The 27,639-nt window shown below is 43.5% G+C and overlaps 1 protein-coding gene across 4 annotated transcripts in view; it reads left to right on the plus strand.

The window, feature by feature from the left end:
• Positions 1-27,639, plus strand: part of LOC310853471 (actin nucleation-promoting factor WASL-like) — a 56,594-nt gene that overhangs the window by 15,482 nt on the left and 13,473 nt on the right. For 3 of the 4 annotated variants that reach the window (XR_014568799.1, XR_014568800.1, XM_083757812.1), the window contains exons 2-7: positions 711-845; positions 1,898-1,984; positions 3,436-3,532; positions 8,516-8,539; positions 24,018-24,201; positions 26,387-26,429. Coding sequence is in view for 2 of the 4 variants with exons in the window: in XM_083757812.1 (XP_083613938.1) it covers positions 711-845; positions 1,898-1,984; positions 3,436-3,532; positions 8,516-8,539; positions 24,018-24,201; positions 26,387-26,429 (570 nt within the window). In the remaining 2 variants the exon portion in view is untranslated. The remainder of the gene's footprint in view (positions 1-710; positions 846-1,897; positions 1,985-3,435; positions 3,533-8,515; positions 8,540-24,017; positions 24,202-26,386; positions 26,430-27,639) is intronic. The other variant, XM_083757813.1, reaches the window with a different exon arrangement.

Here is a 27,639-nt window from a genome sequence, read left to right on the forward strand (position 1 = left end):
ACACACTGTGGTGTGTGTCATGGTATTTTGAAAATGCTTTTCAATTGTGATAACAATTAAATTAAATTACTTATCCCATTGAACTCACTTAACCGTTTCCGCGCCATTGCTGAAGCCCTTCGGCAATTTAAGCCTAATTTTGATACTGACACTTGCCGCCATTGCCGAAGCCCTTCGGCAATTGCGCTTTTATAGTGCATTCGATCAAGCGACCCATAATGCTACTCACGTTAGCTGGTTAGCTAGCTGTGTTGTTAGCACAGCACTGGATCGTTCATCTTAGATCGTCGTCGCCATAATAATCCATTCTATCCGTTTCTTTCAATTGCCTGTATCTCCTATTCCTTGTCCCAGATGGCATTTTGGTAAAAGCAGCGTTTCTTTGACGGCACAGAGCCGACGATGTGTGGAGCTTCACATTGTCAACAAAAGTTGTCTTGGCAACGTCTAGCTAGCACGAGATAATACACTTCCGGTCGAGTGAAAATGTGGATTTTCAAAATAAGAGCTCGACTGGAAAACATGCTGGCGTGAATTAGGTCCTAATTTTTCAATAAATGCTAGCAGTAAATGGGTTTTAATTGATGGATATTAAAGATTGTGAAATGAAACGAAACAATTAATCAGAAAATCTGTTTATACTATTATGGTCAGAGCTGCGAATAGACAATGCCATGTGTTGACTGTGTGTTTCCCCTCTATCCATCCAGACCCTGTCGTCTGCAATTGTCCAGGTATTCCTGGCAGAGAGGACGGCTGCGTGGACCAAGCGCTGCTGCGGGGTGGCCTGTCTGGTCAAAGACAACCCCTTGCGCTCCTACTTCATCAGGGTCCTTGACATCAAGGTCAGTTCATGCCAGACATTCGTGAGTGCACCGTGGTGGTTGTGGTGCACTGCTGCACAGTGCACCGTGCACAGTGCACCGTGGTGGTTGTGGTGCACTGCTGCCTGACACTTCTGGAACAAGAACAGGCCAAGGACTCTTTACTGTTGTTGTTGTTGAATATTGATTCATTCATTCATTATGATTAGTGTAGTCCAATCTGGGAACCAACGAGAAAAACTAAATCTTTTGCTTTTGATTTAGCCTCTGGGGTCACCGCCAAATTCGCTGTGTAGAGACCGGATGTCGACCCGTTTTCTCTCCGTCAGCCCTCCTCATTCGGTCGTGCTCCCTTGTTTTCACTCCTAATAAAAACTCTACATGTTGTAATGGCTGTTGCCGACAGATTCCACTGCAGAACTCTGAATTTGTCTTGAGAGATTATGTGTAAAAAAAGAACAACATCACAGAACCAATGCAAAGACTTTAGGATGGCCATTGTATTAGAGCAGTCCAGTTGCGCCATCAGGGTTGGTTTCCTATGCAGTAGGTTTGTTAGTTTGTTAGATTAGATCTCTGCTCATCTATCTATGTGAGACTAGATTATGTTGGAGACACTGATCACCTGTCTGTCTGATCATCAGCTCATACCTGCTGCATGCTAGCTACTCTGTTAATGTGCTAATGTGAATGATACATAGTGTATGTACTGTATGTATACTTCCATCAGGGCTGCAACATTATTTTCCTGGCAATTAGTCTGCGGACTACTCTTTCTATAAATCAAATGATCGAGAAGTGTTTATAATACAATGGGAAAGAATTTGAAAGTCTAAATTGATTAGTCTGATTCACACTTACGTCCTATTTTATTATACAGTACATGGACATGGTTGCAAAAATATTGAAAATAGCCAATCTACAAGCTTATAACGTGAAGCATTGTGAGGTTGCAGATCGGCTATTTTCACTATTTTTGGAAATCAATTATTGTATTAAAATCTATATTTTAATCAATTAGTTTGATTAGCTGTTGCATTAAGTTAAATGTTGTTTTTGCTGATTGTCCACAGGATGGAAAGACCACGTTTGAACAGGAGCTGTACAACAACTTCTCTGTGAATGCACCCAAATCTTACTTCTTGACGTTTGCTGGAGATGTGAGTATTGCTGCTGTTCAGTCGGCTGCTTGTTGGATTGAATTTCATAAAATGCTTTTGTTTGTCAGCTTTATTTAGTGATAAAGAATGCTGACATAAATGTGTGCGGGGAAGAATTAACTGCCATAACGACTAAATTGAGGAGAAAAAGGGGTAAAAAATCAAATAAATAGAGCATCGAAGTCTGACGTCACTTTCAGTAGAGGGCGTCAGTCCCCAGGTTCATGTATTTTTTTAGTTGCATTGAAATCGCCATAGGAGGATTTTTAGATTGCTTCATATAAGAACTGTGTTTGAAAAATAAACATGTCATCCCGGCCGCTTCACTCATATGGATATGAAGAATCAACTGACTGAGAGAAAACGCTAATGTTACTGCTACTGAATTAGTTACATTTTCGCTAGAAGCAGACTGTATCATATATGAGTGACTGACTGTTGCAAACGATACAGAGACACCTCCCTGACAATAACGCCGAGACAGCTTGTTTATTTTTGGACCACAACGCTTATAGTAGACGATATTAAGATCACCCCATGTTATTCTCCATAGATAAATTACTTCCGCGAACCAGGGGAATCGAAGGGATGAGCGAGTTACGTCAGGACTTCGGTGCTCTATATCAAGTCAATAGTCTTTTGATTCCCGGACTGGCTGGACCATTAGCTGTCACTCCCCTACTGTCTCCCAGTTTTCTGACACTCTCCTCTGCAACTATAAATAAAGAATAAAAAGCCCCCCAAAAATTGGTAGAAATACATAAATAACAAAATAAAAATATAATAGATTCTCTATCGAGAGGGCAAGGAGAGAATTGGCTATTTTTATTAAAAAAAAATCTCTGATCAGCTAATGAGCTGGCAGAAAGCAGAAGGTGGCGTTTATCTCATATTTGAGGCCTTTCACATGGCTAGAGCCTTTGCTTGCTCCACAAACACCTTGGAAGTTGGCTAATGCTACAGGGAGGGACTCCTGCATGTAATAAGAGCAGAGGAACCACTCGCCGTAAACATGGCACAAAAGACGTACTGTAGGTCATGTTAAACTGGATAACCGAGGATGTTTTTTAAAGGATATTTTAAACCTACTCATCGGGGACCACACAAGTCTGGAGCGAAAACTATTGCACAGCCACCCCGGTTGTGCAATACTTTTACCCATTGTCAGAGTACCCGTTGTACCCGTCTGTGTGGTTTTAATGCCTCTGTCTTAAGGGCATATTGGGGTTTGTTATGCATGTTTGAGACGCTCACCAGTTACGTTTGATGCGTGTTAGTAATTTAATTTAATATATGTGTGTGTGTGTGTGTGTGTGTGTGTGTGTGTGTGTGTGTGTGTGTGTGTGTGTGTGTGTGTGTGTGTGTGTGTGTGTGTGTGTGTGTGTGTGTGTGTGTGTGTGTGTGTGTGTGTGTGTGTGTGTGTGTGTGTGTGTGTGTGTGTGTGTGTGCAGAATACGCAGGTGGGTCTGAACTTTGCCAATGAGGAGGAAGCCAAGCGTTTCAGAGGAGCCATTTCAGAACTAATGGGGAGAAGACAAAGGAAAAGTGGTACATATTGACCTACTGTCAAACTGTTCTATCTGCCTAACCTGCATACCTAACCACATATCTTAGTATACACCTACCCCCGTCTACCTACCTACACACCTTCACTACCCTGTAACTACTGTACCTACCTGCCTACCCTTTACCTATACTAGGGCTGGGCAATTAACCGAATGTATCAGAAACCAACAATTTAAAATCTCTCACTGACCTAAAGGTAGTGTATGTATTAAATATGTTTTGGTTAAAATTAGGTTAATTAGGTTTTGTTAAAACGTTTAAAGGCCTATTCGTACTCCAGTTTTAGGTGCTAAGGTGGCCACTGAAACGGTGGTTAGTAAAAACATAGAGATGTGTCCGGGTGAGCGGTGAGTCGCTTATCACTGCAGAACACAGAGCTATTGAACTTATTTGAATAGAAAATATCACTTACCCTACCTTTTAATCTTCAATAATGCAGCATATTTACAGCACATACCTTGTCAGACAAGTACAAGTTGGAAATAATCAGTATTTTGATTTGACATATTGCCCAGCCCTACTACCTATCTACTTACCTGAACACCATATTCTGTAATAAGTACCTACCCACCTATCTACCTACCTATCTACCCTGTACCAACTACCTACCTACCTACCCACCCTGTACCAACTACCTACCCACCCACCCTGTACCAACTACCTACCTACCCACCCACCCTGTACCAACTACCTACCCACCCACCCTGTACCAACTACCTACCCACCCTGTACCAACTACCTACCTACCCACCTATCTACCCTGTACCAACTACCTACCTACCTACCCACCCTGTACCAACTACCTACCCACCCTGTACCAACTACCTACCTACACACCCACCCTGTACCAACTACCTACCCACCCACCCTGTACCAACTACCTACCCACCCTGTACCAACTACCTACCTACACACCCACCCTGTACCAACTACTTACCCACCCTGTACCAACTACCTACCTACCCACCCACCCTGTACCAACTACCTACCTACCTATCTACCCTGTACCAACTACCTACCTACCTATCTACCCTGTACCAACTACCTACCTACCCACCCACCCTGTACCAACTACCTACCCACCCACCCTGTACCACCTATCTACCTACCTTCCCACCCACCCTGTACCACCTACCTACCTACCCATCCACCCTGTACCAACTACCTACCCACCCACCCTGTACCAACTACCTACCCACCCACCCTGTACCAGCTACCTACCCACCCACCCTGTACCACCTACCTACCTACCTTCCCACCCACCCTGTACCAACTACCTACCTACCCACCCACCCTGTACCAACTATCTGCCTAGCCTGTACCTACCTAACATACCATGTATCTACCCACATTCCCCTACCCTGTAACTACATATCCTACAATGTATTTACCTAAACCTCACTGTACCTACCTAGCTCCCTACCCTGTGCCTACCTGCCTGTGTATCTCACCGTCTACTACACACATATCTACTGCCTGTGAAACTCAGCCATCAGTCCTGGGCAAAATGGCACCAGTATTATTTTTTTGTATTTGAATATGGTTAAAAAGCATCTGAACATTGGTTTAGTGAAATGAAACAAAGGTCATAGGATCTGTCTCCTTGAGGTTTGAACTGTGTTTGGTACATTTTCTTGACAACTCTGAAGCTGTTAAAATGTCTTCTAATACAAATCAGCCACGCCTCAAGTAAGAAACATTTGGAAACCCTTTTGAATAATGGAAATATTTTTCATAATATGTCTGAGGCAAGTTATTTTGTTTTGCCTGGGTCTGTTAACAACACCATCATTAATTCGTTTCCATTTTGAATAATGTTCCTGTACTGACAGTTTTCTGAAAAACCCATGTTTCTATATCAGTCGTTCTCAAAAGATTTCATGTCAAGGATCCCCAAAAATATATGAAATTTGGCCCGCTGACCCCATCTGAAAATATGTTGTTCCATGGACCCACCAGAAGCAAAGATTTGAGTTAAAGACGCTCTGAAAGAATATATATTCAAAGATTTGCGCCACATTTTCACGATTTTTCAAAAATAGTGCAGCACTATGAGTTTGTAGTTCTGCTATTTTGCAATAGATAAAGTATAACATGACGCTTAAAACACAAAGGGGTTCCCGTTGGCAGGCACTGCTTTACTTGGAACGATGAAAGTTGGAAATGCATGCCCCACCCAGATATTATGTCCCTTTTATGCCCAAATATGGAGTCTATGCAGACGTCAGAATGATGTCAGAACAAGACCAGCTCCATATATGGACACTGGGCAGGGGCCCTGTCCAGAGCCCGGGCGGAGGCCTTTTTTGGAGGTTCTGGACAACCGTGGGTCCGACCGACTCGACACTGGGCACTACACTCCCTGTGGGGGTGTGGAACCATAGACTGTAAGAAATATGGACAAAGCGTTCCCCGAGTCTAACATGGACGTAAAATGAAGCCTGTAATTCCTTGCACTGTAAGTCGGCCATATTTCTAGATCCGTTTGGGCCCAGCTGGCCATTGGCTGGCTCCGTTTGGGCCCAGCTGGCCATTGGCTGGCCCAGACAACGAGGCGGGACTTCCCCCCCTTACTCTTCGTTGGTTTTTATTTTGACTGAACGGGGGGTGGCTCCCGTTCATAGACTGTAACGGTAGCCACGCCCCTCAGAACATACGCGACGTTATGGGACCATAATTTTCCAAAAAGAATATTATGACATGAGAAATGAGACTTTAAACTAGTGACTGGAAGCAGAAAGTATTCATGACCATGTTTATTAAGGTAATACAGTCTAGGTGAAGTTGGGCCCAAATACATGGGCCTCTATGGAGCTATGGGTTTTTTTGGGCCCAATGACAGCACCACAACAGGCCATTACATGAACTTTCAGGAAGTCCTGATTTCCTTAGTGGCTTCACGAAATATCTGTCTGACTGCCCCCCTGTGTGAAACGTGTCTGCCGAATTTGAAGTTTGTGGGGCGAACGTTTTTCGAGTTACGTGGATTACAACAGCACACACACAGAGACTTGGTGCATTTATAGTTAGATGCAAGATTTATAGTTAGGCGCAAAGATTATCAACCATGAATGCTTGATAATCTTTGCGCCGGTCCCCCAGACACTTTATCAAAGTTGATTTAATTATCAAAATTAAGTAAAAGTAATTTCTTTCTTCAATTTAACTTAATCAAAGATTAAATCATGGTCACTGGTGGATGTAGCCTGTAAGATGTGCAATGATTATGAATAGAGGTGAAATCCTACGGTGCTTCACCTCAGCTCCCCCATTATTCCAGGTGCAACGGTGTTGATTTTGACAGCAAATTTTCATTTAGTTTTAGTCATAGTCTTTTGAATGAAATTCAGTTTTAGTGTTAAGTTTTAGTCATCTGATGTGAAACTTTTAATCTAGTTTTAGTCAACAAATTATAAGATTTTAGTCTACTAAATCTACAGTTTATTTAGTCGACTAAAATGTATCATGGCGGGCCTTGATGCCGTCGTAATGGCTGATTTTACACTTGGTTGCATGCTGAAAATACAACCCGATCTACAACCGCGTTGTGAGCTTGTAGATCGGCTATTTTCAGAGCAAAACACCCGAGTGTAACCAAACCAAACATAAAATGACTTGTCCTTTAGTTCTACTGAATCTGTTCTCCACTAGTCCCTCCATAACATTTTAGTATTCTTTTTTTAATTTGTTGACAAAATTGTCTATATTTAGTCTGAGGTTTAGTCATCATAGCTTAGTCTTTATTTAGTTGTTGTCAGCGAAAATCGGTGGTCAACGAACATTGTCATCGTTTTATTCGATGAAGTGAACAATGTTTGGTTCAACATTTGTCACAAATAGCAGATCCTGTGAGCTTCTGGATCGGCTATTTGTGGAAATCAGATTTGTTATAGATGGTGGAAAAAGTACAGAGGCAACTCTGTTCCAGTTTACTAAATCTACACTCACTAGAGGGTTTAAGTCGTTAATTCAAATAAAACAGCAGAGTTACTTTGCTGAGAAACTACAATTATGTTTTTATAATTGTTACTATGAACTGAGGTGTCACCAATTGAAACCATTCAATGAAAAAAAGCATTACACTGTAGCCGTAGTGTCTATTAATGAAGAATTGTGCTAGCCTGTGAATATTTTGGACACATGGTCCTAAACCTTCATCTCCGCCGTCCGCACCGATGACTAACCAATCAATGAAACGTCATTGCACATCTCTATATGCCGCCACAAACTCATAACTCTGTAATTACTCTTCACTACTTTACTCTTCCCTTACGTTCTCTTGATTTAAGACCGGCCAAACTCTTCCTCTGCTGAGGGTCTCTTCCTGAGAGCACAGATTGCATCGTTATCTATTCTAGAGACTCTCTCTCTTTCGCCAGCCCCCCCCCCCCCCACCCTTTGTGATGGGCTGCCAGTCTCGGCTATAAGGTTGCTACTCCTTTGCTCTCAGCCATGATGAAACTCAAGCCATCAGTATTCTATGTGCATGTGTGTGTGTGTGTGTGTGTTGGGGGGGGGGGGGGGTCCACTGGTGGTGCAGACTGCAGAGTAACCCAACATCTTATTAACCAGCTGTGTGTGTATCTAATCGCATCCAGTCATGGAGAAAGAGTTCTATTATAAGGGGGCGGGTGTAACCTATCCTACTGGAAGAGAGGCACTCTCTGTGTGTGTGTGTGTGTGTGTGTGTTTGTGTGTGTGTGTGTGTGTGTGTGTGCTCATTCACTCTACCCAACAAACTAATAACCGCCCACCACAGCCGCTTGCACCACAATGTCGCCGATGTCGCCCTTCGCTTGAAAATCTACCTTTTTCTTTCTTGCCTCCTCTCTCTCTCTCTCTCTCTCTCTCTGTCGTACGACCTTCGACCCCGCACACTCACACACATTTCCTTTTCCTCACTAACACGAGCATCGGCAGCAAACTACACCATTTAACGATTCTATGACCTGTCTGTGTTCACAGAGAAGAGACACGACCCTCCAAATGGTACGTTCATCAATATCTCTATATATCTCTAATCTAATACAATAAAATATAATATTATCATTATTTTATATACATGCATCCTATACCATCGTTGCTGTCGGGTAGAAACCTCGTAATTTTGACGACCATACGGGAACATACTGTAGCAGATCTACAAGATCTGCTATTGTCCGTGCCGCGCTACGAGCTTGTAGATCTGCTATTTTTGAAAAATCATGAAAATGCGGCGCAAATCTTTGAACATATAAAACAGAGCTTTTTAAACTCATATCCTTTCTTCTGGGGGGTCCCCGGAACAACATATTTTTAGATGGGGTCGGCGGCCAATTGCATATCATTTTTGTGGTCCTTGCCATGAAATTGATTGAGCACCGCTGACAGAAAACTGTCTGATTTAGAAGCCTTTAAAAAAGAAATCGGCCTCGGGTCTAAATGGGTTCATTTAGATGGCATGTTATTTAGATATGCATAGGGTCAGTGTACAAATGGTTCGTTTTTATAAAAAAAAATCTAGACTGATGCTAGCCAGGTTCATTATGCAGAAAAAAATTCAAATGTATACAAAAAAGATCTACAAGCTCACATTGCGATGCATTGTGAGCTTGTAGATCGGCTATTTTTTTAAATTTAAATTTGGCTTTTTTGCCTTTATTGATTTACAATAGTTTGACAGGAAAGGGGGAGAGAGATGGGGACTCGAACCCGCGACACGCTGTCAGGCCGGATTACCAGCCTAGGTGCCTGGACCGCTAGCAATTACATCTCAAAAACCTTTGCGCACCTACAGTCAGAGCGTGGTAGTCACATGAAGAGTAATTTAGTGTTAATGGAAGTACACAAGTAAAGTATGGGGGTCCGTACGGGGTCCGACCCGCCAATAGTCTGACATGCGGAAAACGACCAGATTAAGGTCGGCGAACATGTGCTGCTCCCGTGCTTGCAGTTATGGTTAGGTTGGGGTTTGAGGTAGGTTGTCATTGTCGGACCAATGACTGGTCTTAACTTAGTACTGCACCCGTAAAGTACAAATACCTTAACATTTTAATTAAGTACAGTACTTAAGTAAATGTACTTAGTTACTTTCCACCACTGCTGGATAAGAGCGTCTGCTAAATGCCTAAATTGTAAATGGTATCGTCCTTTTTCATTATTCTATATAGATCTATATAAAAAAAAGGAGAATGTTTAAACAGCCGATCTACAAGCTCTCAGTGGCGTCGCTACCTTCATGTTACTCGGTTGTATGGTGCAGTGGGTTATTAAAGCTGCTATAAGCAATAATATGTCAACATTTTAATGACCTTTTAGTCTCTGTGACGCATCTAGGGGCCACAATCGGATTTTCCTAGAAGCTTTGTCATTTGTCGATTTGCCTGTCTACTTCCTGATTGGTTAGTCATTTCGACCTGGTTTTTTTCGACCAATGACAAGGCTTCTATGAACATCTTTGAATGCAGATTGTGGCCCCTAGATGTGTCATTTTTGGGGGAGTGTTTTACTCATTGCTGGCTGTCTGAATACCAAGAGAAAATAAATAAAGGTCTTTTTTTTTTGTTTTTTACATATTATTGCTCATAGCTACTTTAAGTTACAAACAACAAACCAAAAACATAAATAGTTGATATATTTTGAGATATCAGGTTTCTGCCCTACAGCAACGCTATACTCATCTATCATATAACATTATGTATCAGCCCTAATGAAGACCACAAATCATGTTCAGAAGTGTGTAACACTTTGAGGGCTTTAAATTATTTAATCCATGGTTCCACCACACTTAATACACTAAACCCGCTATTTGTTTAATGTGTTTAATTTGCCGTTTTTAAATAATTATAAAGAAAGAGTCGATTTGTTGCGGGCTTGGTGACGAGGCCGTCACGTTAAGATGACGAAACCGGAAATCAACCCATGCTCTGGGCTGCTAGGGCTTCTGGGAAAATTAGCTCAATGCAAGTGAATGGGGGGTTTGTTTGGACTACAACATGCTGTGGACCCATGGGACTATTTTCTCGCTGATTTTCGTGAATCAAAGCTGCAAATACTTCGGCGTATGCTCCAAATATATGGGGAACATATTCAAAGTTAGAACTAAACTAGCATTTAGAACTAAAGCAGGACTGGTGGTGGCCTTGAATAGGAATATTTACTAGAAAATAAATGTACAATACTGTGATTCCTGCTGATTTAGTGTCAGTTATTTTGTGTCAGTTATCAACGTAGTTTAAAACGGAAAGGTCTTTCTGTGTACATTTGCGAATGGAAGCATAGCATTTACAGCCTATATCTGTTCCCTTAAAGGGTAAGACCACTTTTTTGGAGGTTTGGGTTGTTTTCTTACCTTATTATGGTCAAACTAGTCCAGTCCAGGAGTTAATTCGCTCCATTGTGCAGTTTTATAGAAAATAACTTTATAAAAATACCAGCCCAATGAGCCCATTGACTTACATTGTAGCCGGGAAACAGCTCTCAAAGTCACTCTTTTAGCACATGAACGAACGCAACAAAAGCTGATTCTGACAGCTTATGACATCAGGAAAACTCATGCGGTTTTATTTTTAATAAAAAATGTCAACGTTGTCTTGTTTTGACTAATTTGTGTAGAAAGAAGATCTGGTAGGTATGCTTACGCCAACCGAATCACTTCTGTTTTCACGTGACGCGGTACTACGATCCGATTGGTCCAACTCTAACTGCAACAATCTAGATCCTCCGTTCTAAAAGTATCGTAAGCCTACAAACTTATGACTGCTTGCCGTGGGTGTCTGTGTCGGGGGTACTGCTCGACTGCAGATGGATTGGGTGCTCTCAGCGTACAACACAGGCAGCCAGCGTGCTTCCTTGTTTACAAATGAAACCGGAAACGGAAGACCGCATTGCAGCTTCAGTGTCTCTCCAAACAAAATAGTACCTTTTATAAATATACGTTAAAACACGAAAATAAAACCGCATGAGTTTTCCTGATGTCATAAACTGTCAGAATCAGCTTTTGTTGTGTCCGTTCATGTGTTAGTTTGACCATAATAAGGTAAGAAAACAACCCAAACCTCCAAAAAAGTAGTCTTACCCTTTAATACAACTTTTTTTTTTTTTTTTTTTAAGAAATGCTGTAATGCTTTTCAAAAATAAATGAAACAGACTTAATGGGAAGGATTAATTATTTATAAAATAAAATCACCCATATAAACAAATGGACAAAATGTTCACATCCACAAATCTGTGTGTGAATTGATGCCATGAGTGAGTTGCAAGTTATAAATTATAAAGTCCATTGGAAGGGATTGACTTTTGGGGATTTGAGATTATGGAAGTAGTTTAATCTGATCAGATTATAGAGAAGGTTGTGTCCATAACAATGTCTGTGCTGCTTATGCTCTGTGTGATGATCTGTGAGCTGTGTGAGCAAAGCCTTCATTCCTGTTGTCCTACAGTGTTGCTCACACAAGGGTTCATCTGTAGAGTGGAAACATATGGTTGTTGTCATGTGGAAACCTTATGGGCTCCATCTAGCTTATCCCTAAAGTATTCGCTAATTTTTACTATTTTGAAAATCATTTTTAAATAGTTCAACTAGATCTACATCGAGACATTGTGAGTTTGTAGATCGGCTACTTGAACTATTTTAAAAGGTTTTTTTTAAATGGTAAAAAATGCCAAATTAGTTTAGGGATAGGGGTGGCGCAAGATATGCATGTCCAAAACTGACGATCTACAAGTTCATAAAACGCCTCACGTCGCAAATTGTTGTAGATCTGCTATTTTCACTAGTTTTGATCAACACTCTTGTATGGTTATGTAGGACGTTAATTTACAAAACAAACATTGAAGCTGGGAGATAATACGTTTTCTGACCGACAGCAACAACATGTAATGTAACCCTGGCTCTGATTGGCTGAGCGCAGACAGCTCTTTCTACCTCTGAAAAGACATCTCTCTCTCCTTCCTTTCGGTCGTACGTTCTCTCTTCTTTTCTTGCCTCTTTCCCATTTCGATTGTTCTTTTTGCCACTCCATCTTTCACTTTCTATTAATTCTCTACTGTCTTCGATGTTCCTTATCTCTCGCTCTCCCTCTCTTCTCCTGCCTCTCCCTCCTCTCTCCTTTCTCTCGCTCCCTCTTCCCCTGCCCCTCTCCTCCTCTTCCCCTGCCCCTCTCCTCCTCTTCCCCTGCCCCTCTCCTCCTCTTCCCCTGCCCCTCTCCTCCTCTTCCCCTGCCCCTCTCCTCCTCTGCCCCTCTCCTCCTCTTCCCCTGCCCCTCTCCTCCTCTGCCCCTCTCCTCCTCTTCCCCTGCCCCTCTCCTCCTCTGCCCCTCTCCTCCTCTTCCCCTGCCCCTCTCCTCCTCTTCCCCTGCCCCTCTCCTCCTCTTCCCCTGCCCCTCTCCTCCTCTTCCCCTGCCCCTCTCGCTCCCTCTTCCCCTGCCCCTCTCCTCCCTCTTCCCCTGCCCCTCTCCTCCTCTGCCCCTCTCCTCCTCTTCCCCTGCCCCTCTCCTCCTCTTCCCCTGCCCCTCTCCTCCTCTTCCCCTGCCCCTCTCGCTCCCTCTTCCCCTGCCCCTCTCCTCCTCTTCCCCTGCCCCTCTCCTCCTCTGCCCCTCTCCTCCTCTTCCCCTGCCCCTCTCCTCCTCTTCCTCTGCCCCTCTCGCTCCCTCTTCCCCTGCCCCTCTCCTCCTCTTCCCCTGCCCCTCTCCTCCTCTTCCCCTGCCCCTCTCGCTCCCTCTTCCCCTGCCCCTCTCCTCCTCTTCCCCTGCCCCTCTCCTCCTCTTCCCCTGCCCCTCTCGCTCCCTCTTCCCCTGCCCCTCTCCTCCTCTTCCCCTGCCCCTCTCGCTCCCTCTTCCCCTGCCCCTCTCCTCCTCTTCCCCTGCCCCTCTCCTCCTCTGCCCCTCTCCTCCTCTTCCCCTGCCCCTCTCCTCCTCTTCCCCTGCCCCTCTCCTCCTCTTCCCCTGCCCCTCTCGCTCCCTCTTCCCCTGCCCCTCTCCTCCCTCTTCCCCTGCCCCTCTCCTCCTCTTCCCCTGCCCCTCTCCTCCTCTTCCCCTGCCCCTCTCCTCCTCTTCCCCTGCCCCTCTCGCTCCCTCTTCCCCTGCCCCTCTCCTCCTCTTCCCCTGCCCCTCTCCTCCTCTGCCCCTCTCCTCCTCTTCCCCTGCCCCTCTCCTCCTCTTCCCCTGCCCCTCTCCTCCTCTTCCCCTGCCCCTCTCGCTCCCTCTTCCCCTGCCCCTCTCCTCCCTCTTCCCCTGCCCCTCTCCTCCTCTTCCCCTGCCCCTCTCCTCCTCTTCCCCTGCCCCTCTCCTCCTCTTCCCCTCCACTCTCCTCCTCTTCCCCTCCACTCTCTGTCTCTCTATCCCCCCTTCATTCTGCTCTCCTGCCATCAGCATCTACCTTGTTTGGTGGTTATCTTCCACTCTCGGCTCTCAGAGGCCCCCAAGAGGTATAGAATCTCTCTTAACCACATGCAGGATTATCTTACTCTATTCGCTGTACACTGCCATTAGGGCGACTAACCCTGTATTACTCACTAAAGATGTTTCACACACAACATGCAGAACATGGTACGGTTACAGTCTCTGATATCATGTGCATTTGGTCTGCTTTACACATGCACGTGCCTACACACACACACACACACACACTTGGCATGTGCAAAGTCACTATGTCAGTGTGTTAAGTGTTGCGCACTCTCTTCTGCATTTTAAAAGTCAAACCACAACACAAGGCTACATGGAAAAGAATATACACATAATTATCCACTTATCCCATTGTTTTACTTTCTGTTCTACTCTATCTTCAAGTTGTGTGGAATTGTTTTCCTGCTGCTGATAAAGCAGAATTAGAATGTATTGCTTTGTGGTAGGCCTGTCACAATTATTACATAATCGCCTAATCGCCTATCGTTTCCATGTTGAATGGAAAAAAAAAAAAAATCATTTGTGATTACGAAGCCTTAAAAGGCAAACAGAAATACAAATTGTAACGTTCCAATGTTCAATGCAAAAAAACTATCATTAATCACAATTATTTGTGACAATTAATTGTCAACCTAAATTTGTAATCGAGACTATAGCAGCTCATTTATTTATGGGGCAGCGGTGGCTCAGGGGTAGAGTTGCTGGATGGTAACCGCAAGGTTGCCAGTTCGAACCCGGGCTAGGACTTGGGACTTAAATGAAGTGACGAGGCGTACTGCAGAGCTACAGCACACAGACAGATACTACAACTGAGGGATTTAAACCTGTGAGGTCTTGAATAAAGGACGGTCCTCCAGTCCATCTATGTAGTTGCTGTACTGTTGTTTACTTTGACTGGGGTCCCCACGGGGGACCATCCTTGGAGAATATCGAGAATGCTACTGTGTAAGTGGTCAATGGTAGTAAGTCCTCCCCCCATACTAATTTAGCATTAGCTTAGTCATACTGTTGATTGTTAGCTTTTCTCTGTATTTCCATAAATTATAGGTGTCTGTAGTATAACTATGACTAAAGATACATTGCATGGATGCACCTGGGACTTATACTCAGTGATGTATCCCAAGGTCATCAGGGTTTCGGGTCTCTCAAACATCATACCCCTCACTCAGGTGACCCAGCCGGGGTGATCAAGTCCCGACTTACGTCCCAGTAGCTACCCTCGATCAGTCCCATTAGGGCAAGACCAAGGCCACACAATCCGTTGCTCTGGAAGTACTCTACCGGGACTGGGAGGTTCAGCAATCTGGCGCATGGAGAGACTAGGCTCTGTGTGTTGACTCCTGTCCGGGCCCCTCCTACGATTTACCTGGTCCGCTCCTGCTCTCACCAGGCATCTGTGTGTTGCACCAGACTTCCAGCACTAGGCACTTCATTCAGGAGTGGTGGATTATAATGTCCTCACCAAGGGTTTTTGGGCTTCCTCCTCACGGAAGACACAGGCTGGGGCGCTAACCCAGCGTCCATGCAGATGAGATGTATTTAGGACAATCTCCAAGTATGTCTTTATACAAGAACGGGTGCCAACTGCCAATGTAGTTCTCGTCTCTCTGTCAGGGAGGACCCAGGGGGGCAGTCAGCCAGATATTTCGTGAAGCCTCATTTGAAATCGGTAGTTCATATAATGGCCTGTTGTGGCGCTGGACCGGACCCAAAAAGCCCCATAGCTCCATAGAGGCCCATGTATTTTGGCCCAACTTCACCTAGACTGTATTACCTTAATAAACATGGTCATGAATACTTTCTTCTTCCAGTCACTAGTTTAAAGTCTCATTTCTAATGTCATAATATTCTTTTTGGAAAATTATGGTCCCATTAATTAAAAAAATGACCATAAAGAAAAAAAAACATCGCGTATGTTCTGAGGGGCGTGGCTACCATTACAGTCTATGATCGGGATTCCCCTCCCACTCGAGTCAAAATAAAAACCAACGGAGAAGAAGGGGGGAAGTCCCGCCTCGTTGTCTGGGCAGCCAATGACCAGCTGGTATACAAAACGGAGCCAGCCAATGGCCAGCTGGTACCAAAGATGGCGACTTACATCAGGAATTAGCATATTATTACAGGCTTCATTTTACGTTCATGTTAGACCCGGGGAACGCTTTGTCCATATTTTTTACAGTCTATGGGAGGACCATTACCATAGCTATCACCCGTAATAAATCTAATTGATGAGTGGTAAACAGAGTCTAGGGATTTAAGAGTGGAGGCTGCTGCATGTCTATAGATTATGTCTCCATAATCCAAGACAGTAACACTGCCTCAACTACCCTCTTTCTGCTAATGACAGGAAAGCTGGCTTTATTTCTATACAAAAAGCTAATTAGCAATTTAAGAGCAAGGACCTCTATGTGGTGTTTAAAAGTAAGTCTCTCATCAATCCAAATACCAAGATATTTATACTCTGTGACTCTTTCGATATCAGGTCCATTCATAGAAGATATGCGAATGTCATTATAGGAGATATTTTTGGCTCTGGAGAACAACATGAATTTTGTTTTGCTGATGTTCAGCATCAATCTGAGACCGGGCATCCTGGAGGATGTTAAAAGAACGTTGTAGGTTTTCTATTGCACCTTGTATAGAGTGTGCTGTACAATAAATGACTAGTATCATCTGCATAGAGATGACAGCTACAGTTATTTAAAGATGAGGTGATATTATTTATATAAATACTAAAAAGGATTGGGCCCTGTATTGATCCTTGTGGGACACCTTTTGAAATGGTTAAAAATTCAGACTGGTTATTTTCCGTTTTCACACATTGATGTCTTTCAGACGGGTAGCTTTGGAAACAACTGCAGACATTTGTGTCAAAACCAATACTGTGTAATCTCTGCAACAGAATGACAAGGGAATGATGGACAGTGTCAAAAGCTTTTGGTAAATCTACAAATACAGCAGCACATTGCTATATTGATACATTGATACATTTGTGTATCTAGGGCTGATGCTAAATCATTTATAACTAAGGTGGTGGCTGAGATTGTGCTGTGTTTCTCTCTAAAGCCGGATTGATGCGGGTTCTGAGAGAAATGTTTTAACCTGGTTGTTTTCCAGGGATTCCGTCATTTTAGTTGAACAGGATATCTTGGAGATTGGTCTGTAGTTCTTTAAATCGCCTCTATCTCCTCCTTTATGCAGTGGGGTTACACGGGCCGTTTTCCAGGAGATGGGGAATGTGCCTGATAGAGATTAAATATAGACCGATTCCGTACCGGTTTCATGGTCGCAGCCTACGTGTTTCCTGTAGGCGGACTCGACATAGCTGCGGGAGCAAAACCCTCACCAGGCGCACCTCTTCCACTACAGTGAACGGCAGAGTGACTGATGTTAGTTTGCCTCAAACTTTACTCCTTTACCTGCTTTTTTACTAACACTAACATTACAAAGATGGCCAGAACATCGAGATGAACCTTTGTAGTTTATGGCTGCTCCAACAGTAGTGGCAACATAACAAATAAAATAAAAACGGAATGTCTAATATCCACCGCGATGGCGGAGACCAGAGCCATTGAGTAATGGTTGAGACAAAGCAGTGAAAGATACATAACGCCAGTCTTACCCAATACCAAATATTTCTGTTTTATTAACACAAGGCTGCTGTACTTTATACCTCATACTTTAAATGCTTAGTATGAGGTATAAAATACAGCAGCCTTGTGTTCATAAAACAGAAAGATTGGGTATTGGGTAAGACTGAAATTATGTATCTTGCAGGATTCTTCACTGCTTTGTCTCAACCATTACTCAATGGCTCTGGTCTCAGCCATCGCGGTGGATATTAGACATTCCGTTTTATTTTATTTGTTATGTTGCCACTACTGTTGGAGCAGCCATAAACTACACAGGTTCATCTCGATGTTCTGGGCATCTTTGTAATGTTAGTGTTAGTAAAAAAGCAGGTAAAGGAGTAAAGTTTGAGGAAAAATAACATCAGTCACTCTGCCGTTCACTGTAGTGGAAGAGGTGCGCCTGGTGAGGGTTTTACCCCCGCAGCTACGTCGAGTCCGCCTACAGGAAATACGTAGGCTGCGACCATGAAACCGGTACGGAATCGGTCTATATGGGTTATATTTTCAAATATTAAGGGTGCAGCAAGTTTGAGAAAAATAGGATCGAGTCCGTCCTCTCCAGTCGACTTCCTGGTGTCAATAGTTTGTAGTGCACGAAGGACATCATTACAGGACACAGGTTGAAAGTGGAAAATTTAAATCGTGTCTTTCTGCCTGCACCTGATGACTTCCATCAATAGTTGGTGTCAAATAAGTTGCCTGCATTAACCCATTCTGACCGGGCACCCATTTTGGTGTTGGCATCATGTTATGCTTTAGCTATTGAAAAATAGCAGATCTACAAGCTCATATCGCGCCACCGAGTGGCGCGATACGAGCTTGTAGGTCTGCTATTTTTGAAAAATCGAAGACACTTTTAGAATCTGATCTCAGGTCAGAATGGGTTAATAATGAAACTGTCAGGATGTATTAGACATTTTTAGAATCTGATCTCAGGTCAGAATGGGTTCAAAGTAAAAAGTAAAAGTAAAAGCGGCCATGTCTTTCCGGCACCCCAGAGCTCCTATTTTGAAGGAATCCTGGGAATGATTGTGTTAAGGTGTTTTAAATTCCTTTTAATAATCCACAGAGCACTCACTGGCCGTGTTGACAGGCTATTTTAGTATTGGCGTCATTGTCCTGTTTGACTGCTAACTAAACTCGTCTCTGGGCGCGTTCCCTCACATCCTGAACCGTTATTGTTCTTACTAATGAGTGTCCCTGCTAATGGTTGTTTATGTGATTTAGTCAGGTCAGTGTCTGGACGTTGTAGTATGTAGACACACATTTTGCTGGTATAAAGAGACGCGTACCTTCGGTGTCTTATGACTCGAAGTAGTTAGAATCGCCCGGTGGAAGATGGTACCAAGGGCTGCAACTGTAGATTATTGTCTTGGCGATTGTTCTATCGATAACTTTTTCAATTGATCAAATAATCATATACATGTACAGTATATACAGTATATAATATATCAACAAGTCGATGTGAAAAAACATCTAATTATATTCGACAAATTATTTTAGTCTGTGTAAACACTTACATAGCCCATCTTTTCTGATTAAATTGATTAGTTTAACTGTTGTACAAAGTGGTCATACTGTGTGTGTGTGTGTGTGTGTGTGTGTGTGTGTGTGTGTGTGTGTGTGTGTGTTAGGCCGTGCGGCTCTGTTCCTTCTCTTGTTGACATTTTTAATTAGTTGATTTTAAAAGGCCATCCCTGTCTTTTTTTAATCGTGGACTAGTTCTTCTTTCCTCTGTCCTCTCTTTCTTCTCACCGCTGCATATAGTTCTGCCCCAGTATTGCATTCACACATCTCAGAAATGAGAACCACAATTCTCTCTCTTCCTAGTTTTCAACCCAGGCAAATTATTTATATTTAGAACACAAGCAAGTCATGATGGGCATCACAGTTCAATAATGGTTGTTACATTTCAGTTGTCTACATTCATTATGTTACGGGCCATTCAGTCCAGGGAAGAATGTGTGTCCCTTATTATATAAGTTAGTTTCAGTCCTTCACAGTCCATTCACTCATACTTTAAAACTCATTCCCTGCTGTTGATGTGTTTTACATGTTTTCTTCTAATGCCGATAGTCTGTCTGACAGTCTCTTTTTTATTAACTCCGTCACACAGTGGCGGCCTTATATATGTTTAAATATATATATTATTATTTGTAGTAGTAGTAGTAATATTGCATTGCATCGCAGCCTTCAATCATCCTTGTCAATTATTCAGCCTCATCCTGTACGTCCACTTACCACTAGTTGGCAGCAGCTAATAATCACTGCAGGTACTTGACAGGTCATGTCACGTTGACCTGTGTTTTTTTTTTCTTTTTTTTTTTTTTTTAAGATATTTTTTTGCGGCTTACGCCTTTTATTGATTTTTGAAGGGACAGACAGTAGGCTGACAGGAAACGGGAGAGAGATGGGGGGATGACATGCAGTAAAGGCCGTGTCGGGTCCGGGAGTCGAACCCGCGGCACACTGCGACTGGATTACCAGTCCGGTGCCCAGACCGTTACGCTACGGCCTGGGCCTCGTTGACCTGTGTTGTTGTTTTGTAATTTTTCCCACTTCCCGGTGTGTGCACTCACTGCACCAGTGCGATTGCATCATTTGTTCACTTCTACCTTTCACCTTATCTGGCCTTTTTCCCATCTCCCATGCATCCTGTGCATAACAGGGGTTGAGATTAGAACCATGGGATTAAACATGGATGGGTTTTAATGGTTACGTAAATCCCAGACAACCGATTACTTTTTTTCCGGGATTAGGGCTCCAGCAAGTGTGTATGTATGTATGAGCACGTGTCGGCGTAGGCGTGCACATGTTTTTGGAGGGAAGGGGAGGAGAGACGGGCAGCGGTGGGTGATGTCTCGCAGCGGCAAGCCAATCGGATCATGGTGACTTCATGATAATGTACCCTGCTGAGATGGAAAAGGAGCGTTATAGAAGCTATTTGTGAGACAGAAAGACAGACGGATCAGTCATCCAATGCTGAAGGGAAACTAATGAACAGGCAACCCAACAAAGTTACAAGAGACAACGATGGAGGCCCTTGAAGAGAAAGAGAGGGAGTGAATGAAGGGCAGACGGTCACACAGATCAGACGGACGGTTGAAAAGAGAGATCAAACGAGCAAAGAACGTGTGAAAAATCTAAGAATTGAAGAGAATTGTTTTGATGTGTTCCTTTAGTGTCATTGTTGTGATTGTTTTTGGACACCCTGGCCGGAGTCTTGAGTTCAAGAAGAGTTGTCAATCAACGGATTAATCAATCAACTGTGGAAGGCTTTGTGTCAAAAGCACACAAAGTCAACGTGATTGTTGCTTTCTCCCCTCTTTTCGTGGACAGATGAACCAATCAACAGAATTGATCAATCCATCCATTGAAATCCGCTGGATTTGACTTCTATGCCATCAATAAGAGGAAGGCCTGAATTAGACTCTGGATGTGAGCACTTGACTCGCAGTCCATTCCAGGACTGCGTCGGACGTGTCTGATGTCATAGGTGGTCGACCTCGCTGAATGGCAGGGAGGGTGATTACATCACATCTTGCGTATTAGCAAACCCATCGGAGTCTAAATTCAGACCCTACATCATCACCTCGGACACTGAACTATTTTGCGTCAAAGACCCTTTGTCTGGGCAAGTGACATCCCACTGCCTCCGATTCAGACTTTTGACTTCTCACCTACGACCGCTCACCTTGCTCACCACCATGATGTACTGCACCACCTTCCTGTCGGCGCCCTCTGACGAGGCGTTGGGTGACGGCAGAGTATTGGGTGGAGTAGGAGCCGTTGGACACGGCTGCCTGTCTACCCTCCACTGCCTGGTTCTCCCACAGGAGGAACTGTTCGCTCCCTTCGCTGACCCTGCGGCCCGCCTCTCCCTCTGCCAGGACAGTGCGGTGGGGAAGATCTTGCTGGGTGATGACATGGCATCCTGCGGGCCAGGCAGCGGTGGGCGTGTGGGGGGCACCTGGATGAGAAGGCAGCGCAGCCGCTCGGCCTCGCCGTCACCCAGGAAAAGTCCTAAGTGTCCCAGAAGTCCATTTAGGGAGATTAAGAAAGGTAACCGTATAGGGGTGCAACGGTTAATCGTGCTAATAGATTTATTTGATTATGTGAAATGACAAATGTTTAAAAGTAGGGAAAACGGCAGATCTGGACGCAGACAAACCAAGAGACAGGGAAGTAAACATCTGCAAGTTCTCATCGCTCCTCGTTGTGTACATGTACTGTAGATCGGATATGTTCTCTTCTATTTTTGTTTTGTTGTGATAATTCTTCACTACTATAGAGTGTGCTGACCATAGGAGTTCCTCCCTGTCCCCAGTTAACCCCTGGGGTAAAATAAACCTTAGGTTTCATTTTTGGCTAGGTGGCCCAGCCTTCATCCAATCAAGATGTAGAGGGGCCTCCCGCCAATCATGATCGAGCGGGGACGGGCCTTGGTGTGCATGCTGTTGGCCTGTTGCGTGTCCCCCCCACTGTAGTGTCAGTGTCAGTGTTCAAATCACCCAAATCACTGAATGCTTCATTAAGTGACTAATCGATTAAGTCGATTGTGGGGAAAAAATCAACGGCAAAAGAAAATGCCCCAAAAACACGCTTCAAAATGCATCGGAAAAGTAATTGAGAATCTCTAAGAAGTAAGAAGAAAGTCGATAGTTGTAGTCCTAGGAGAACATATTTCTTTTTTTTTTGCAATCGGGTATACAAACAAACGACAAATGCAGACAAAAAGGTTGGCAGTACAGTATGTACACAAAGGCCTGTCACAGGTCTCTTCCTCATGATGCTATCTCTGAGAGACAAAGGCCTAAGAATGGTTGTAGTAAGAGTCATACAGTATGTTTGCACTGTAGATGAGGATAATGAACAGGGTTTCCAACGAAATGCAGCTTAAAAATCTGCTTTAAAAAAAATCTGATTGTGTTTTTGCTTCAACCCCAAATTACTATTTATTTTATTTACTGTTTATTTTCACTGTGCTGTGATGAATGAAGAAATTACATCAAACTACAGTGTATGACCCAGAATTTAATGTTTTTACTTAACATTTTTAAAACGTTGGTTTGGTTTTAGATAAGTAGTCTTATTCACTTTTCCAACCAAGCAGCAGCAACATGAACACATTGACAGACTAACAACATGTACTGTAACATACATAGGAGGTGCATTGTAGTTCCACACTGACGGTCTCTCTGAGCACACCCATGCTGAAAATGTATGGTATTCCCAGTGAGGTAGGCAGCCACGTCATTCAAATCTTAAAATAATTTATAGTACATATTTTGATTGATGTTCATTCTCCATCGATGAGCTCCTGTGTGTGTGTGTGTGTGTGTGTGTGTGTGTGTGTGTGTGTGTGTGTGTGTGTATGTGTGTGCGCGTGAATGAATTGTCCTCCACATTGGCTGTGGTGACAGCTTGTATGTGCGTGTCAGGCTTTTTGCCATATGTTGCTATTGCTGACACTGTGGTGGTTTATTGGCCTGCATACAGATGAATGGAATGTGGTGCTTTCTTGATGACAGAATATAAATTAACCACTTAACCTAGCGTCCTTATTTGGACTCCCCGAAAATAGCTGATCTACAAGCTCACAGAGTACAGCAACGCAATGCACAGTGAGCTTGTAGAGCGACTATCTTCAGTGAAGAGATTTTGGAGGACTAGACTAGGTCACCTAGCATAGACCCCTCGGGAGACTCCAGTAAATAGGGTTTAAGAGGTTTAAAAAGTAATTAAAACATAGACTTGGACACTGACTGCACAGGAATAATGACTGTCGTCGTACCTTGTCCAGTGCCTCATGCATTTGTTTTATAGTAGGAGCAGCACCTATGCAAATAACCAGCTAAAAATAATCTTTCTTTCATTTTCATTTGAACATTTGTCATTACTGTACATAATGATTTCTAGAAATATCACCTGTGAATGCACAAAAACACTGTTACGTGTTAAATTTTAAATAGCTCTATATTTTAATAGTAATCATTGCTCGTCTATGGAGTATTTGTTCAGTACCAGGTTTTGCCCTTTATAGAGGATACAGGAAGTAATGATTTAGAAAGGAGAAGACAAAATTGGAACTAGAACACTATTAAAATGAAGCTGATAATGGGTACTCTCTCCTGATTAAATGAAATGAGCAACCCACCTGATTTATTTTCTTCTGTTTAACAGCAGAGACTGGGAAACCCCTGTTGCTGAACAAACTCTATAGCAATGATTACTCAGAATATAGAGCTTTGAATAAAAATTGGTACTAAAACAATATCACTTTTACATATGAATTTGTCTGTGAAGCTATCCAAACAAACCATATAGGTCTACATAACATGCTGTATGGTTGAAGTACTCATGCATGTACTCTTGGTACTACAGTATACGAGCATTGTGGTGTATACTGCAGTCCTTAACTTTCTCCTCTTCTCTCTCTCTCTCTCTGTCAAGGCCCTGCGTTGCCCATGGCGACCGTGGACATCAAGAACCCGGAGATCAACAACGCGCCACGTTACCACAACAACTCTCAGGTGAACAACATTGTGCACTCGCCCTTCCCCAAGAAGGAGAAGAAGGTGAAGAAGACCAAGAAGAAACTGACCAAGGCGGACATCGGAACGCCCAGCAACTTCCAGTGAGTCACGCCACCGGAGAAAAAAAGAGCCAGATTTGTGTATTGCCTGGCGTCCCAATTTTGGGCATGCATTTATCCGTAGAAACTTTAACAAGTTTTCAGTACATACACCCCCTGGACATAACACTAGTATGTATAGTTAATATGTATAGTTTCATTATATAGATACTCCACTGTTAAGTTCTTAGTTTACGCATGTTTCATGATAAATGCTTTTTATGTGATGTATTCCCTTGCTTTTTTGTTCTTGCTTAACTCTTTCAGCGCCACCTGGTGATCACCAGTTTAGGCTTTGAGTGCCAATTCTCCCATTATAACAAAAGAAAGAATTTGTAATTCTATTATGCATGTAATGTGCATGTCATCACCTGTACACCAGATTAGAGGAAGATTAAGGATAATATAAAATAAAATAAAGTTACTATGTTTACCCAGGGTAACTGGACTCAGCTCAAGAACTTGTTTACAGCCAGGCCCTGCTCATAGATCATTTCATGGTAGGGGTTCAATGCCTTGTTCAAGGGCACTTCAGCGGTGGTAATTTTAACGTGCCGGTCCGGGGATACGAACTAGGGACCTTCAGATATCAAGACTGCTCTGCAAACCGTTCGGCCACCGCTGCCGTCCGTGGCATCCGGTACATAATTGGCAATTAGACGTCTTGACGCTTATGGCTCTTAAACTTTAATGTAAATCGCTCTGGATTAAGAGCGTCTGCTAAATGCCTAAATTGTAAATTGATGCCAAGTGCCAAGCAGGCATGCATTGGGTCCCATTTTTTATAGTGTTCAGTTAGGTGTGACCTGGCCAGGGAATCTAACCTTGACCTCTCATTCTCAGGGTGGACACTGTAGGAACTGCTACTTGTTTTAAAATCTTTTGAAAATGTGCCGAAAATAGGGATGACAGGGGTAATATTGTTGAGCTTGAGAGAGAGAGCAGCGTTGATGGATAAATGTCTAAACTCGATAAACTCAACCGCAGAGTTCACGAGATTACAGAACGTTCTATAGGTTAACCAGGTCACATACAGCCCTAGTGGTCTATTCTCCCACTGGTCCCATGTGCTGCTGATGAAACTGGTCTGAGAGTCATAAATCCCGACTATCTGCTATTTTCATAATCTGGAGTGGAGTGGTTGATCGTGTGTGGATAATCCAGGTCATACTTTCAGGAAAGGGGTCACTGGAGTGGGATGATATAACAGCAGATGGAGTGTATTCATATACACCATATAATACTACCTAGAAATAAGTGGGTCAGAGTGGCTTATTGTCTGTATTGGCCACTGAGAGATGGATTGCTGAGTCATCATTTCCCAGTACTTGCCGCACGATTTAGTTACCCAAGCCATATGCTGAGTTTTCGGGTGAAGACCTGGTTACCACACTGCTCTGGGCAGCGCACCCTTCGCGCCTCCGCCTCCCAGTTCTTCTGCGTGTGTATAGTGTCAACACACGCGGAGATGACAGATCAGAATCACACACACACTCACACAGTTTTGGTATGGAATGAACATAATCTAATAATTAGGCCGGCATCACTTTGCCTGAAACACTGAATTATGAAAAGGACCGCAATTGGAGATCTATATATTTTCAAATTAATTTGTTGTTATGCTTAAACTATTGCTAAAATGCTAAATCCCTATAAAGTAGGCTATGTACATATATAAAGTAGGCTATGTACGGTACATATAACTACAGACTACAATTGTAAATGGGTCAATACAATAACTGCTACGAGGATAAAACCAGAAAAAGCACTAAGGACTTGTTTACAAGTCTTAGTGCGGGGGGTGTGCTGCCCAGAGCAGTGTGGTAACCAGCTCTTCGCAGTTGGCGGTGCTCTAGTACTGACTGAGCTACCCGAACATAAATGTATATCACACGGCCCAGGCCGTAGCGTAACGGTCTGGGCACCGGACTGGTGATCCAGTCGCGGTGTGCCGCGGGTTCGACTCCCGGGCCCGACACGGCCTTTACCGCATGTCATCCCCCCATCTCTCTCCCGTTTCCTGTCAGCCTACTTTCTATCCCTTAAAAAATCAATAAAGGCGTAAGCCGCAAAAAAAAAATGTATATCACACACGTATACAATTATTGAGAGTTCTTAAGTCCAGGCTTCATTAGTGCATTCTTTTCTGTGGACTCTTACTTATCTCTCCTTCTCTTTCCCTTTACAGGCACATTGGACACGTAGGATGGGATCCTAACACAGGCTTTGATGTAAGGTGTGTGTGTGTGTGTGTGTGTGTGTGTGTGTGTGTGTGTGTGTGTGTGTTAGGGTTGGGTGACGATACGAATACATCGTCAATCGCGAATATACGAATCCAATCGCCGAATATTTTTATTAGGCGATTTCTCGGGACGATTTAGCCCAGATAACCTGTAAAGTGTGAGCAACATGTGAATCAATTTGGCCCAGCAAAATAGTAACAGCGGCCGGGTGGAAATCCGTCCCGTTATAATGGTATGCTCCCACAGTCCCCGCACTCAGCACTGTCAGCAGCATCGGGCACCGGGGCACGGCACTTACGGCAGCCGCCAGACAGAGTAAAGGCTGGGAGCCGAGGGAGGCTGTAGCCTACATGTTGTTTACCCTGGCTGCGCAGCTGCGCTGCAGTCTGCAGAAACAGACTGATCTACAAGCTCTCAACGCCTAGCGAACGGAGCTGCGGGCAGGACGCAGCGCCTTGAGATCTTGTAGATCTGGCTTTTTTGCGACCTGCAGTGAGCTGTTACTTTACTTTTATGACACGAATACATCGTCAATCGGCGAATATTGGTCAGACGATTGGCGGTTGAAAAGAATTGGCATATCGCCCAACCTTAGTGTGTGTGTGTGTGTGTGTGTGTGTGTGTGTGTGTGTGTGTGTGTGTGTGTGTGTGTGTGTGTGTGTGTGTGTGTGTGTGTGTGTGTGTGTGTGTGTGTGTGTGTGTGTGTGTGTGTTGTCCAAACTTTAAATTCAAAACAGAGGATGTTGTGTTTGTCAGAGTCTGATCTCACCAACCCTTAGGCTTCTGCGAAACTACAGATGAATCACAGAATGAATATGCAATTGTTCAGGCTTAATATGTTGTTTGAACCATATTTTATCACAAAAGACTCACTTTAACTAATTCTTGATTGCATTTGAAGTGTTCTTGCTGCATTACTCCGTTCTCACAAGAAATATTTGGAAACATCTGCAGTAGCTATTGCATGAGAGAAGAATTCTACATTGGCATTTTTAAACACCCTTCTCACGTCTTTGTGTGGGTTTTACAAATATTGAACCAATGAAAAGTACCATTATTCAAAAAGCGCTTTTGACTAAACCCATATCTCCTTTGTATCCACCTAACTCCACCATGAGGAGTTAGGTGGTTTGTCCCCCATTGCTTAGAATGACAAAGTCAACCCCACTTGAGCTGTATTTGGGTAAAGTGATGAAAA

The sequence above is a fragment of the Protomyctophum parallelum genome, assembly GCF_964188405.1.
Source record: "Protomyctophum parallelum genome assembly, chromosome: 22".
NCBI classification, from domain to species: domain Eukaryota; kingdom Metazoa; phylum Chordata; class Actinopteri; order Myctophiformes; family Myctophidae; genus Protomyctophum; species Protomyctophum parallelum.